This window comes from Diceros bicornis, chromosome 6 (assembly GCF_020826845.1).
Source record: "Diceros bicornis minor isolate mBicDic1 chromosome 6, mDicBic1.mat.cur, whole genome shotgun sequence".
NCBI classification, from domain to species: domain Eukaryota; kingdom Metazoa; phylum Chordata; class Mammalia; order Perissodactyla; family Rhinocerotidae; genus Diceros; species Diceros bicornis.
In genome coordinates, this window is record NC_080745.1 from 25,269,332 (window position 1) to 25,285,390 (window position 16,059).

At 49.2% G+C, this 16,059-nt stretch overlaps 1 protein-coding gene across 1 annotated transcript in view; it reads left to right on the forward strand.

Moving 5' to 3' along the window:
• C6H1orf198 (chromosome 6 C1orf198 homolog) overlaps positions 1–16,059 on the forward strand; it is a 35,647-nt gene that overhangs the window by 7,012 nt on the left and 12,576 nt on the right. Inside the window, exon 2 of the mRNA XM_058543057.1 lies at positions 6,502–6,552. Coding sequence (XP_058399040.1) covers positions 6,502–6,552 — 51 coding nt within the window. The remainder of the gene's footprint in view (positions 1–6,501; positions 6,553–16,059) is intronic.

Here is a 16,059-nt window from a genome sequence, read left to right on the forward strand (position 1 = left end):
CTGAAGGACATCTTGGTTGCTTCCATGCTTTGGCAATGATGAATAAAGCTGCTGTAAACATCGAGTGTGAGTTTTTGTGTGGACCTAAGTTTTCAACTCATTTGGCTAAATACTAGGGAGTGTGATTGCCTCACCTCTGTTTTTAATATACTGCTGCGTCTCTGAGGTACAGACCCACACTAAACAGCTCTCCAGGAGGAATGCGCTCCATGCTGGGTGTGCTGAGAGGCCCTGGCCCCCAAAATCACTGGAGGGATGAGATAGCATGTAGGGGAGTTTCTGCCCCACTCCCGTAGCTCTGCTGTCTGAGCTTTATTTCTCTGGCTTATAGTATTTCACAGTTTAAATTTCTTACCTTTAAACCAAGATGCCACCATTTATCAAGCAGAAACTCCCCTAATTTATGAACCTCTGGAGTACAGTGACAATTTATACTTCCAGTGAGTACCTTGCAGTGTTCCAGGATTCTGAATTACTCAAGAAAAATCAAATATATTTCTGGGGAGTTGAATGGTTGGGATTCTAACTGTTAGAAACTCGGCGCTGCAGGTAGGAGGTGAGATTTAACAAACCGTGCAGCATATTCTGACTCTGCGGGCCGGGAGTGTTTACTGTTCAGGGTTCCGTACTTACTGTAGTTATGCAACAGTGTTATTAGAAATGTAGTTGGAGTAGTTTTTATGTAATCTTTGAATGCTGGGAAGAATAAAAGAAATAAAACAAGCCTTTAAATGTGATTCTCATTATGCTGGAGCCTTGTAGCATGTTAGGAGACTGTTAATTTGCTTTGGTTGATTATGCTAATGTGCAGAACCATGATTTTCCTGCTCCGAAGTAGCGTGGGTGTGAGCTGGCCCAGAAAACCTTGGGGTAGCATGAGAGCAGCCTGAACTGGGGTTGCTTTAGTAGAAGTCCTTATTTGGGAATGATGAGAGTCACCTAGCAGTATTGATTGAGAGCACCTCTGCATGTGGGGTGGCCTGGGCAGACAGAGGTGGACCCCTGAGCCTTGGAGGTCAGCAAGCACAGCCCTTGTGGCCCAGTGTTCCCAAAGTGACGAGGGAGTCTGGGCGTCCTGTGACGGCCTGAACTAGGTAAGCTGCCCAGTGGAATGGCCGCATCAGAATTACCTAGGAAGCTCTTGGTTTTTTAAAACTAAGTCGGGTGGCACTGACAAATTCTGCCTATTAAAACAGCACCCCAGGTGATTCTGATTTACAGCCTGATTTACACATTCTGATGGGAACTGCTAGGCTTAGGGGTTCTCTTCAGAGAGTCTTGAGTCTGGTGTCTATGAACAGCTCCAGTGTGAACCCAAGACCAATAGGAACCCAGGAAGGGGCCATTCCCATTGGATACTTGTGACAGATGTGCCATAGAGAGGGCATCTGCAGGAATGTGCAGTTTGGCCCGGCCGAGGCTGCAGAAAGGCCCCCAGCTTGTGCTTCAGAGAGGCCTGGAGTGTAGACTAGACTTTCACAGTGCTGCAGGAGTCTCAGAAGCAATTCTTTGAGTGTTACAGGAAAGGTCCCGCTTCCTGTCTGCTAGCTGCTGGCGGCCTGGCTTTGTGTAGTGGGAGCTCAGAGGCCCATGCTCCTGGGCTCCACTTCCTTTCTCAGGCCGACCTATGGGGTGCCTAGGGGACACTCACTGCAGACAGTCCTGTCCACAGGTGCTGTCCGTCCCACACGCTGGAGACACAGCAGTAAAGTTCACTGGCCCTAAAATTGGAAAGAAAGCTATAAAAGAATAAATGCTCAATAGTCTCCAATCAACTTAAGAGGAAAGATTAATATTTAGAAATTTTCACTACATTTGAAATGAATTTTAAGACCAGAGTGTCTCATTTTAGAATAGTCCTTACTTTTACAGAGAAGTCGTAACCAATTATAGATGAGTTACTTATAACCAAATAACTTCAAAAGCAAAATTACCAAAATCCTTTTAAAATTTAGTAACAAAAATTACATTTAATGTAGAATGTGGTGAATTTCAGTATGTTTGATACTGGTTCCAGCCTGAGTGTGCTGTAAATGTTGAACACTGGCTCCTGGGGAGCGAGGGGATGGGTAGCACTGCTGATTGCTGTGGAGCAGGTGTTCCCCAAGGGCCTCTCGAAAGCCCCCAGGCGACTCACTGAACCGGGAGCCAGCAGGGAGGGGCAGTAGCACTGCTGTGTCCTGTTGTCCATGTACTTTACATCTTGCAGATACAGGAGATGTAAATAACCTCAGGAGTATAGACAATAACAAAATGTACTCAAGTGATTAGGAAATGATGAGTTTTGAGTATTTATTACCTTTGTGAGTTTTTTTTTGGGGGGAGGACACACTTTTTTGAAAAATAAATTTTATTTTTTAGAGCAGTTTTAGGTTCCAAGCAAAACTGAGTGGAAAGTACAGAGTTCTCACACACTCCCTACCCCCATACATGTACCACCTACCCCACTATCAACATCCCCCACCAGAATGGGACATTTGTTACAAGGGGTGAACTTACATTAACACATCATTATGGCCCAAAGTCCATAGTTTACATTGGGGTTGTACCTGCTATGGGTTTTGAGAAAAGTCCACCATTACAGTATTGTGCAGAGTATTTCACTGCCCTAAAAATCCTCTGTGCTTTTACCTATTCATTCCTCCCTCCCTTTCACCCCTGGCAACCACTGATCTTTTTACAGTCTCCATAGTTTTTGCCTTTTATAGAATGTCATGTAGTTGGAATCATACAGTACGTAGCCTTTTCAGATTTTTTTTTATTGTGGTGAAATATACGTACGTAACATAGAATTTAACATTCTAGCCATTTTTAAGTATACATTTAGTATATTCACAATGTTGTGCAGCCATCACCACTATCCGTTTCTAGAACTTTTCCATCACTTCAAACAGAAACTCTGTATCCATTAAACAATAACTTTTTGTTTGTTCATTTTGTTTATTCATCTGTTGATGGACATTTGTGTTGTGTTTACCTCTTGGCTATTGTGAATAATGCTATAATGAGCACTGGCATACAAGAATCTGTTCAAATCCTTGCTTTCAATTCTTTTGGCTATACAGTCACGTGTCACTTAATGACGAGGTTATGTTCTGAGAAATGCGTCGTTAGGTGATCTTGTTGTTGTGGGAACACCATAGAGTGTACTCTTTGTACATAGAGTTTAGATGGTGTCACCCACCTCACACCTAGGCTCTATGGTACTAGTCTTATGGAACCACCTCGTATATGCAGTCTGTCATTGAGTGAAACATTGTCATGCAGCACATGACTGTATATGTAGGAGTGGAATTGCTGGATCAATGGTAATTCTATGTTCCATTTTTTTTGAGGAACCGCCACACTGTTTCCTGTAGTGGCTGCACGATTTTAAATTCCCACCAGCAATGTTTGAGGGTTCCAATTTCTCCACATCCTCACCAACACTTGTTATTTTTCATTTTTTTTTAATAATAGCCATCCTTATGGGTGTGAACTATATCACTTTTGTTTTTAATACGATGTATTTAATTGTGAGGTTCTATAATTTAACTTTTAATAATGGCTATGTTTAACAACAGGTTTGAAAATTTTCTAAAAATTTCACAGTCGGCTCTCATGAGTTGGTGCAAACCTGCTCCAGCTCACTGCTGGTTGTGGCCTCCAAAAGGAAAATATCTGGGGCCCCTAGAGATCTTATAACACTCTGGCATCCATTCTTTACCAAGTAGTGAATGCTGGAGCTCTCATGTGGATATGCATTCTGGTACTATGGGCATAGAACGTATGTTCTTATTTTTTAAGAAATACTGTTTCCATTAGGAGGTGGCACTGTGTTGGGTGAACATTTCCCAGGTAAGTGAGAGCTCAGGGCCTTGGTACTCATCCACTCTGGGGTCCTGGAGCCGCGTGGCCATTGGACGAGCCTCCCACATGTTGCACCGGCCTCTGATAATTGCCAGGGGCTTTGGGCCCCGTGGCCCTCAGTGGCTTCCCCTCTGCCTTTTGGCCTTCTCCTTTGGCACTCGGTGACCTGAGGCTTCTTCCTGCGCTGTGCTCCAGAGGAAGAATTGTGTCCGGAGAGGTTTGGTGTTGCCTCTGGTATGGACGTCTCTTATGGAGAAGAATTTGACTCTGAGGTTAACTTTTGGCCAAAATGAAGCGCACCCGATGTTGTCCTGAGGTCTAAGCAGCAGATGTGTTTTGGTGCTTCGATAGTTTCGGCTCTTGGGTGCCAGGGAGGCGGGTGTGGGGGGCCTTCCAAGCCCCCCTACGGAAAGCGTATGTGATTGTCCACAAGCACGTGCCTGGCCACGTTTTGGTTGCCTGCTGGTCATCGTGGGAGTAGAAGAAAGGAACCCTGCATGTGTGTATATGTGTGTGTGTGCATGCGAGCGTGTGCATGTATGCTACCACTTCGCAATTCTGATGCCGTTTTGCATCCAACTGCCTGGGGAGCCTGTTCTTGCCACCAATGCTTTTTGTGGCGGGAGTGTGCAGCCAACGGCTGACATCAGAGCTTCAATCACATTTTTGTTCGGCATGTTTATTTTTGTTAAGTGCTTTATTATTTTTCATGAGCTCAGAATTGCAGAAATCTAAGGAATTTGCCCCTTGACTGAGTTTCTGGCTGGAGCAAACAAAAGACCATTGACTTGACACCAAGTTGGGGAGAAATCACAGTGTGACCCTCTCTCTGTCTATGACCCCCTCGGAATTTCGGCTTATATGGGCTGCGGCCACTGGAGACTGAACTCACCAAGCTCCAGGCTAAATCTTCATTCCTCAGAGTCTTGCACTCATTCACCTTGCAAAGCCAAAAGCCTTATTATTTTAATTTTTGCAGATTTCAGAGAGACTCAGGCTGCATAATTAATATTTAGAAGATAGATCATATCACACGATAAGGGAACTACAGCTCTGGCCTGCGCTGCCCTTGGCCCTGCTCCCTGCCCTCCTCTGCCTGCCCAGCACACCTCCCCTGTCCACTGAGGTGGCCGCTGGGCCGTCCTACATCTGGATAGAAGGAGCACATTTGCCAGTTTATTTTCCTTTACTTTTTTCCCACAGGTCCAAATCTAGAATAAATGATATTTACATTCTGTTGGCCTCCTTTATTTTTCCCATCTGAAAACAAAGTCCTTGTTGTTTTATTACTTCTAAGAGGAACTTAGAGGGTCCTGAGATCATAGAATTTTGTGGATTTTCAGGTCATTTAGCTCAACTACACTCTCCCCCCAGACACACACGGACATGAACACAGGAGCCCCCTACAGCTGAAGGCTGGGCCTACAGCCTCTGCTTGGAGACTTCTAGTCACAAATGCTTGTTAACTCACATTCCCCCAGGCAGCCCATTTCCATTTTTGGAGGGACAGAGTCTGTGAATTGAGAAGTAACTTGGGTTTAACTGAAATTCCAAATGGGGGGGGCAGTGGCCCCCGTTTCTTCCCGTCTTTAAGGTTTTGCCTGACAGCCAGGAGTGACAGGAGACACACAGACCAGTTCAGAGGCTGAAGCTGGGGATGGAGTGGACTCTGAAGGAAGCAGGCCCATCTGCAGAACCGTCTGCCTTGTAGAGGAGGGGAGAGCCAGATAACCTCCTCTGGGGGAAGGGAGTACCTTGGAGTGGGAAGTACTTTATGGAAGGACAGTCTCAATTTAAAATATTTTATCCAGTTTTCAGTCTGTATCGCCCAGTGTGTCCCGATTTTTGGTTCAGGAAATATGATCCCCAATAGAAACTGGGCACAGATGAGATGTTTGCTAGCACAGGAAGACAGCTGGGGGATTGGAGGGGGTCGCCAAGGAAAGGCCATTTCCCTGGTCGTTTGTTTAGGCCAGTGAGCAAAACATAATGGATCCAAGGTCAAATTCTCAGAGACTATTCTGCTTGGTTGAGAGTGGGGAGTGATTTCAGAGTTCTCGTTATAATTAGGCACTTGCATTAAATTGGCATTTTCTTCGTTGACTTTGCTGATCAATGCCTTTCAGATCTCTGGGAGGCACATGGGGGAAGAGGGGGGCTCAGATGTATTGGCGTTGGCTGGCAGATTGTTGCCTGACATTCCTTTCATGTGTTACCTCATTTAATCCTCGTGATAACCCTGCAGGGCAAGTACGATCTCCTTTTACAGATGAGGAAACTGAGGCTCAGAAGGCTGTCGTCTTTCCATGCCCACATGGCTAATCACTGGTAGGGCTGAGAGCTGAGCCCATGAGGCCCTATTCCCTTTCTGCTCAGAGTCTATCGTCGAGTCCACTGTGGGGCCCTCCAGGCATTCATCAGGTGTCTGTCTGACGGGAGAGGCTTGTCTGGCAGCCTCAGCCAGAAAGGGGAGGATGAAGCCAGCCTAAGCAGGCCAGCACATTCTCTGCAGAGCATCACAACATCAGGCTTGTTTCCAGCCAGGAGTTGAGATTATTCCTAAGTTTTGGTTCCCCCTTGGCCCTGGGTGGATATTTGCATGGGATATGTTTGGATTTGGATTTCAGATTTATTCTTGAATTTTTATTTCAGGACATAACTTGGCAAGATGAGCACTCTGCCCCTTTCTCCTGGGAAACAAGGGTAAGTTGGATTAAATTTAGATTTGTTTGTCCTTTTTGAAAGAGTTGTGTCATTACATATTTTTCTTTCAGCATTTGATGGACTCAGAAGGCAGCGGCCCCACTGCCCAGCTGCAGGTGATGCATCCACTGCTGGTGGAAAAGGAGGCAAGGAGGGGAGAGAATTGTGATGAGTTAGGAAACCGGCATGTGTGGTGCAGTGATGGAATTTACAGCAGTTGTCAGTCCTGTCAGCTGGGCCCAGTGATGATGCCCTTGGTCTGGGGCTCCCAGCCAGCCTGAGAAAACAGGCTCGACCCCATTAGGGACCTTTTCTCTGCTCCTGCGTCCGCCCACCAGCACTTAGCACCAAGGTGGGGGTGCTCCAAAAGGCAAAGCTTTGAGGGAAGCTTTTTTTTTGCGGCGGGGCGGGGTGGTGGTGCAGGTAACAGCTGCTTTTATTAAAATGAAATCAGGACAACAGGGATAGGAAGTTGGGTATGTGTGGGGACGAGAGAGAGACAGTGGCGGAGACAAGACTGCAGATCTGTCAGAATTGCCTGAAGAGTCAGCTCTATGGGCGAGAGTCCTGAGGGTGCTGAGGGTGAAAGAGAAGAGGGAGAGCCTGCTTTCTGTACCGTGTGAAGCTGAAATAGCCCGTGGATGCACAGGAAGGGGAGGAAGACTATCCTCTACCCACTCTGGGTCCTTTCTGGCTGGCTACAAAGTGAATTGACATGAGACCGAATAGCAGGAAAAAAATCAAACAAAATTTAATAACATGTATACATGGGAGAAACCAGGGAAACTAAGTTTCTCAACAAATGGCAGAGGTTTTCACCTTAAATAGCATATTCAGGTAGACAAAGGAGGATGTTGGGATAGTGGTTTGGGGAGAAGACAGAGGGGAAGAAGACAATTCACGTGGAGGTAGAAAGACAGATTTCGTCAGACAGCTCTTTACAGGGCCACCTATAGAGAATGTGGCTGGAGACACAGAATTTTTGATAAGATGGGCTTGTTGGTGCCTTTCTTACCGCATCTATTTTACATTCTACTACAGCTGTCATATGGTAGTAGCTCCTTTCTGGAACAGGCCTTCTATGTTAAATTCTTTAGGCAGTTTGGGAGAGGAAGGTCAAATGTCCTTCAGAGAAAATAATCAAGGTAAGGAGACATATTTTGAGGTGGCCAGTTTTGATCTCCCACACACATATACATGCATTAGCTAATACAGCCCACCTTGGATTGCTAACTCTGGTTTCCTCGTTGTTCATTTATTATTAGTTATTATTGCCAGAGTTGCTTAAGAGTATCAAGCTTAACTGGTTTTATTTCCCCTCCTCCCTAGTTGCCCCAGTAGAAGTACATTAACAAGCAGCAAAGTGACCAAAGGGCTGGTGTCTCTAACCCAAGGAAAAGAAGGAAAAAGACCAGGATTCTCTGAATTCTAGAACATTCAGTGCTGTGTGTTGGAGGGTTCTTTCCGTAATGGGGGTGAGGAAGACAACTGTGTGCCTGGAATAGGGCATAGACTTGAGGTTAGATCAGAGATTTCAAGCACTGATACTTGAAAGGGCTTATTTCTTGGGTTTCACTTGTCCCATGGTTGCTCATCCCAGCGGAAGTGGGCATCCAGGGGGCCTGTGAGGAGGAACTGTCAGGGTGGGGCAAGACAATGAGGGTGTTGGTCTGCAGAGGTCTGAGAGGTCCTCACCTGAGGACCTGTGTCTTAAAATGAAATATTTGACAAGGGTTCAGATGGGTAAGGACATCTGGCATTGTTGTAACAGGCAGCATTTAGTGAGTGATTGCTGATGGCCCCTGCGAAGTGGAAGCAGATGGAGGTTGGGGTGAGTCTCACGTGAGCGTTAAGAGGTGGTTATGAGAGTACCTGGCGTCGATGCAGGTGAGCAGGTTCATCCAGCAAGCACAGGTGCCTTCTGCCTTCAGTATACCACTACGTTGGGTCCTAACATCCTAAAACAAAGAGGCAAATCTCTGCATCCCGCATGTGTTATGTTTTATTTCCACTGTAGATTAATAACCTCAGTCTCTGCAGAGGGCAGAGTGAGCGAAAACCGTGTGACTGGAACCTGGAGTCTCCCTAGGGATCTGGACACTGGGGGAAAGGGTGGCTGGGCTTGGGGTGGGAGGCAGTGGAGGATATCAAGGAAGAGCCTGGAATTACAGTAGCTCCTGAATCCAACAATGAGTCCTTTGGCTAGTGACATTGTGCAGGAAGTAGGTGGGGAGAAGGTACATCATCACATTGTCATTCAGCCAGGGCCCTCAGTATTCCTCTTGTGTGGCTCTGCAGTGGATCGCTGTGAAAAGCGCTGGTCCTGTGGATGATACCTAGTGGTAATAGGCAAATAGGTGCTCTGTGGTTTGGGAAGGGACAGCTTGGGTGCAGTGGCCCAGAAAGCAGCACTGATTTTCCTGGACTGGGCCCTGCTGTTGATGAAAGGCACAGAGAATTCGAAATAGTTAAAATGTCCTAAGCCCTAAGTCCGTCCTGTGCCCCATGAGAATACCTGCTCTCCTAAGAATTTACCTTGTTAAATGTTCCCAAATCAGCTGTTAGTGGGGCGAGACATTCATCTTTATTAACTTGCTGCAGATGACATTCTGGGATGAGGATGGGGCTCAGCTCCTGGGGCCAGTGTGGGGAACAGGTGCCTGGGACAGGCCTTGAGAACAAGAACTGGTAGAGTCCAGCAAGGATCACACGTGTGCCGGTGCTAAGCCTCCACAGCACCCAGCCAGGTCCCTCAGGAACCTGGTAAATTGAGAAAGCTGAATAAAATCAGGTTAGTATGTGTTGACCATCTGAACTTGCATCCTTTTAGTAAAAGGCGTAGTCTTTGTGGCTCAGGGTTCTCAGCTCCATTTCCTGTTCCCTTTCAATGAGAGAAGCAGTTTCTTTCATGAACTGGTGGGCTCACTGTGCATTCTCAGTTTGATCTCTCAAGGTCAGACTTACGTGGTTTAGTGTTAGAACTTTGTAGGGCAGAATGACAGTGTCCCAGAGAGCAAAGGAGCTCATCCCTACTCTGTCCTCACGAGTCAATGTCAAGTTCTCGGAAGTCCTGCCACTCACACCTCCCCAGCCTTGAGCTCGGAGCGCCCTGCCTCCCTGCTTCTCGGGCTTTGTCACACTCTTCCTTAGGACTCAAAGCCTGATAAGAACCTCTTTGGAGAGCTGCAAACAGGAGGTGGCTCTGGCCAGGGCAGGGTGGCCTCCATCTCCAAGTGCAGGACTGGAGACTCGGATGCTGTTTCTTGCTCTCCCTTATTTAACACCTTCCTCCCTCTCTCGGTTATCTGCTGATGCATGACAAACAACCCCACAACTTCATGGCTTAAAGCAGCCATTTTTTTTGATCAAGATTCTGTGCGTCGGCAGTCTGGGAGGGCTCAGCTGGGCAGTTCTTCTGTTCGCCTTGCCTGAGATGGCTCACGCGTCATCTGACAGCCCGATGGGACCTGGCTGCTCTAAGATAACCTCACTTCCATGTCAGGTTGGTGCTGGCCGTCAGCTGGGCCACGTGTCCAGTGAGCCAACCTGGGCTTCTTCCTGTGGTGGTGGAAGAATTCCCTGAGGGCAAGAGTGGAAGCCCGCAAGACCTCTCGAGGCTTAGGCTTGGAAATCGATTTGCGCAGTGTCACTTCTGCTTTGTTCTGCTGGTCAAATCGAGGCACATTCCAGCCCGGATTCAAGGTGTGAGGAAATAGATCTCAACTCTTGATGGAGAGTTGCAGAAATTTGTAGCCATTTTCAATCTAAGATTCTATACCCTGGCAGCTGTGACGCCAGGTCATTTCATTCGATTGTTTATCCATCATCCATTGATTTTTTTTTTAATTTTATTTTATTATTTTTGTGTGTGTGTGAGGAAGATCAGCCCTGTGCTAACATCTGCCAATCCTCCTCTTTTTTTCTGAGGAAGACTGGCCCTGGGCTAACATCCATGACCATCTTCCTCCACTTTATATGGGACGCTGCCACAGCATGGCTTGCCAAGCGGTGCGTCGGTGTGCACCTGGGATCCAAACTGGCGAACCCCAGGCTGCCGCAGTGGAGCGCGTGCACTTAACCGCTTGTGCCATCGGGCCGGCCCCTTAATTTTAATTTCTAATTGTGATAAAATACACATAACATAAAATTTACCATCTTAGCTATTTTTAAGCATGCAGTTCAGTGGCATTAAGTACATTCACATTGTTGTGTAACCGTCACCACCATCCATCCATAGAACTCTTTTCATCTTGCAAAACTGAAACTCTCTCCCCAGTAAACAGCTCCCATTCCTCCTTCCCTAGCTCCTGGCCACCACCATTCCATGTTCTGTCTCTGTGACATCATCCATTGATTTTTAAAAATATTCAGCAGAGGGGCTGGCCCAGTGGCGTAACGGTTGGGTTCGCGTGTTCCACTTTGGCGGCCCAGGGTTCGCCGGTTCAGATCCTGGGCGAGGACCTGCTCACTGCTCATCAAACCATGCTGAGGCAGCGTCCCACATAGCAGAGCTACAGCTCTACAAGTATGATACACAACTGTGTACTGGGGCTTTGAAGAGAAAAAAGAAAAAGAGGAAGATTGGCAACCGATGTTAGCGCAGGGCCAATCTTCCTCCAAAACAAAAAAATACTCAGTGGAGATTTATTATACATCCATGCTATGTCAGACATTATGCTTAACACCCAGAGATGAGTAAACACTTCTGCACTCAAAAAACAGCCCAGTGAGGGGATGGCTGCATTTGGTGGCAAACTGAGGCAGGAGAAAAGCCTTAGCCACACAATCATTCCTTCAGTCATTTTCCCTGTTCACTTAACACGTATTTATACACATGTTGGTAGATAGAATCTCATGCCTTCCTCCAGCTATTCAGGTAACAGACATTTAATCAGTGTCAGCTAAGTGCCCAGCTCTTTCTCAGCTCTGACTTCTCAGCCCCCCCGATCATCAGATCAGCTGAGGCTGGGCTAAGCCTGACCTCAGGTCACGGCTGATGGGAGGCAGAGCTAAGAATCCTGGGGATTTGGGGTTTCTTGCCCGATTGCTGCACCTCTGTCTGGGCTCCTTCCTGTAGGCCAACCATGATGGTTCCACCTACAGAGAATGAACTGGGTCGCGACCTGGGTCGCTGCCCCAGTCAAGTGCAGCTCTGGTCAGGAGAGCCCTTGATGGCCCTCAAGTGCAGAGTGGTCTTGGTGTCGCAGCCGCGCTCCTGCTTCTTCTGTCTGCTCAGTCTCCCAGCCCATCCCTCCCTACCTGGGTCGCCTCCTTCCTTCCGAGTCTGACCCAGCCATGTCCCTCTGTTGCTCTGACCAGTTCCATCATGGAAGGGAGGCTCAGAGGGAGAGCTGCCTGTCCCAGCCGGGCGGGGGTGGTCGTGGTCGTCATCTTTTCCACTCATCTGTCAGCTTGGCAGGCGTGCTTGGGGAGAGGGTGCCCATGGGACCCCATGGTGGATTCCTCTCTCATGCTACTGATGTTTCAAGAGGAAAAAACTCAGCTCTTGGAATGCACCAGAGAGGGGAGGCAGGGAGCGGAGAGGATTCCTGGCATTTGCAGTCGGTCTGGGCTGGGGAATGTAGAGGAACTGCCTGTGGAGGCAGGTCAGGCCCTGGCACTGGGTAGCTGGGCTCTGGGGACTCCCCCCTCCCGCCACGCTTGCTTTCCTCCCCCATGCTGTCTGGCCTTTTCCTCTCTGTCTTCCCCAGTCCTTCAGCCCATGTTCGCCTGTCTCTTTGGAGACCGTAAGTAGGCTGGGTGGGGATCGACTCCTTGATTCCTTCGGTAGCAAGATCTCTGAGGGCCAGTATAGACCATTCCCAGAGTCAGGGGGCCTTCTAGCCCCTTCCTTGGGAAGAGAAATAAGCGCTTGTGAGCACAAGCACCTCCTGTGTGCTGTGCCTGCATCAAAGATTTGCACACACGTTGAATTCCTCACCCCTGGGAGGTCGGGGTCACTGTTCCTGCCACAGGTCAGGACACGGGGACCTAAGGAAGGCGCTCACTGGCAGGTTGAATGAGTGAAGAGAGATTGGAGCTGGGATCTGTCTGGCTTGCAGGTGTCTCCTGCCTATGGGGGGACAGAAGGGCGTTCCATCAGGATGTTCTGCACGTAGAGGATTCCCTTGGTTCCAGGTTGTGGCTCTGCTTGGCTGTCCATCCTCACTGCCAGCCGGAAGTTTCTGAGAAGCGTGGTCATATGGGGCTGCACCGTCCCCCCATCACAGCATAGCTCCTGCACTGCTCAGGTCCCCCTGGCCCTCCCCACCAGGACCCCCCAATCTCTGCCCAGCAGTCATGTCCCCCCCACCCCGTACTGTCCCTAACTCGCCCTCCTGAGACCCAGAGCTGACACCGTGGCCCCTTGCTCTGGACCTTTCCTGGCTTTCTGTGTATGTACAATGACATGTCAGCACCCTCAGCCCTGGGAGCTCAGCCCTGTCCCTGTGGCCCAGGGGTCTTTCCTGTTGGTCTCGCCTACCGCCCCTCAGTCCCCCACTGCCATCCCATAGGCATTGTTCTTTCCTGCCTCAGGGGCTGTGCTCTTTCTTCTGTCAGTGCCTTTGCTCAACCCCTGCACCCCAAGCATCTGTGAAGGTCCAACCTGCCCTCCAGACCCGGCGCAAATCCAGTTGCGTATGATTCCCCCCATCATAGCCACGGCTGAGCAGCTCCCCACGTGCCCCAGTCTCTGCTGAGCATTGTCGGTGCATTTCCTCATTTAATCTTCACAACAACCCATTTTATAGACGAGCAAACCAAGGCATAAAGTGAGGGATGTGAGCTGGACATCTGAGCCCAGGGCCGTGCCTGTAACCACTGTGCTGCAGTTCTGGAATTGTCCCTGCTCGGTGTCACCGGTGAGAAGTACTGTGAGATGAAAACACGACTCATGCTGTGGGTATTTAGGGATTCTTTGTTGGTGTGTCTTGTCCCTGGGAGATGACAACCCCCTGAAGGGCAGAGACTATCATTTGTACCTTAACCTTATAACCCTGGGACCTGGGCCCCTGCACATCCACCACCTGTTGGGCCTCTGGTGGGTTTCCCCGGGCTCACGTTGCCATGGGGCCTGGCAGATGGGCACTGCGGACCGGAGTGGGATTAATCTACTTGTTAGCTGTTCAGCGCCTGGTCCGTGTCAGGTGCGTGAGGATTAGGGGTAGGCCGTCCACCAAGCACTGCTGCTCCCCACTGACCTGGAGAGTCTGATACCCCCAGTCTCTGGGGACCACATCATGCTGTCTCTTCTCTGTCAGGTTGTCACTTCTACTAATTTTGTGAGTCTAAAAGTTTGTAGTACCTTTCCCTCTTCTTCCTCCTCTTCCTTCTTTGGAGGAGGAGGTGGAGAGAATAGATGTCAAATGGTTTGTGAATTTATTAGGATTTGCTCCACTAAACTATTACATTTTCTGACAACGTTTCTGCAGCCTTTGTCTCAACAATTTAGATCTGCCGGAGGCTGCCAAGCCAAACAGTTAGTTTTGGCTGCATGCACTCGCTCTTTACTGAAATATTACACATTCCTCTCCAATGAGTGGGACGTAAAAATAGATACTGGGCTCAGTTGTGGTCTTTCTGTTTTTAGAACGGACGTGGCCAGCTGAGACCCAGTTCCCCACATGGGGTGACTCTTGCCCAGTCCTGGCTTGTCTGGACTAAATCCTCCCAGCGCATCTTCCCTGGGGCTTCACTTAGCGCTTAGGGCATTCTGGGTGGGGCTGTCAACATCTCTGCAAGGGGCGAGAGCTTCCTTATTTACTCCCCCATCTCTCCTGTCTCAAAGATCTCGTAAGCCCACTGAGTTGAATCCCCCCATCCCGACCTCCTGCCCGGACAAGCTGGAGTCTGTTGACCCATCAGCTGTTCTTCACCTGCAGTGTCCTTCTCCTGGGGCCCCGGCTCAGTGTTGCTCAGCGCTGTGGGGCGGGGCTGGCATCACCTCCTTTCCCAAGAGCTCTTTTTCCCACCTAGAAAAATACGTTTTTCCAGAAGTAAGAAAATTGCCTCTGGAAGTTCATTGTCTTTCCACTTTCCACTCCTTCTCTCTCCCAGGCTCTGCCTGTTCTGGGCCCCAGATCAAGGTGATGCGGCACTCATTGCTGGGTCCAGAAGTGGTCCTCCTGCTAGCCTGTCAGTTCCACGAGGCAGGCTGTCCCCCTCCTGCTCACCGATCTATTCCAGTGTCAGAAGGGCCGCGAGGTGCCCAGGGTCCCCTTCATACTTGTCTCTCAGAACCTCCGGTATGGTGTGACTTTTAAAGACCTGGTAGAAGGTAAGGAGGGCAGAGTTCCCAGCAGTCCCAGAACCGCAGGCCTGGGCAGAGTCTGCAGGACAGGACAATGGCTCGGCCACCATACCTTTGGGGAGCTTCGCAGCTCAGACTCCATGGCTCCACAGTAGGCACCCAGAGGGGGCGTGCTCCAGAGTAGTATTCATTCCAGCTCTGCTGCTTTATTCCAAGCACAGACACTTCCAGCTACAGGTGACAGGCACCACAGGCCACACCCCTGGTGACGTGAGGAAGGTGTGAGAGGAGCCAGAGCCAGAGGGGAACCACTGGGAATACTGCTGACGCCCCCATAGCTTGTGATCATGGAGGTGGAGCTTAGCTAACCGCAGACGACGCAGAAGTCAGGGGGAGAGCAAAGTAGTTTGAGTTTACTTGGTACTTACTGTGTGTCAGGCGCTGTGCTAAAACCCGGAGGCACATCCACTCATTTAATCTTCACAACAGTCCAACAGGATAAGAATGATGATTATCCTCTTTTTACTAAAAAAGATAAAAGCCCAGGTTTGTGGTTGAATAGCTAGTGGGTGGTTTAGCCCTTTACGGAGGAGGACCAGCTTTGAGGGGAAGAAGGTGACTGGTTTGGGACCTGCAAGTGGGAGGTGCCTGTAAGCATCTTTGTTGGGTGTCTCGTAGACCTAGGGCTCGGACGAGCTCGTGGATGTCTCCAAGGGAGAAAGCACAGTTAGCAGAGGCAGCCCAGGAGGACCCCTGGTCTGGGAGAGAGTGGGGCGTGGCCAACAGGGAGGAAAGCCCCGGTGGGGTGGAGTCACGGAAGCGGAAAAGCAACAGAACCTCCTGTGAAATGGCAGAGGAGCTGAAGTGGAAGGCATCGCTTCTGTGCGGCCCACGCAACTGTGTGTCTTTGCAAATGAGTTTGGAGCCACGTTTCCCTCTGTCCTGGTGCTGTGTGCATAGGCACCTTCACAGATAACCCCCAGGGTAGAGTGAGATCCCTGTGGGGCACAGTCCTCGAGGGATGGCTTTGGTCTGGTCTGCTCAAGTCCGGTTTTGCTGTAGTTCTTGGAGTTCTTGGAGCTGAGTAAAAGGTGACCCAGACAGGGAAAAAGACACTTGGCTCCTTTTCTCCTTTCCTCCCCTGCCCCTGCCCAAAAGGTGTGTCGGAAATAACAGACCCTTGTCCTCTGGGCTGAGGAGTGTGGAAGAGACCCAGCACCAGCACAGTTGATCAAAGAGGACTGCCTTTTTAAAGG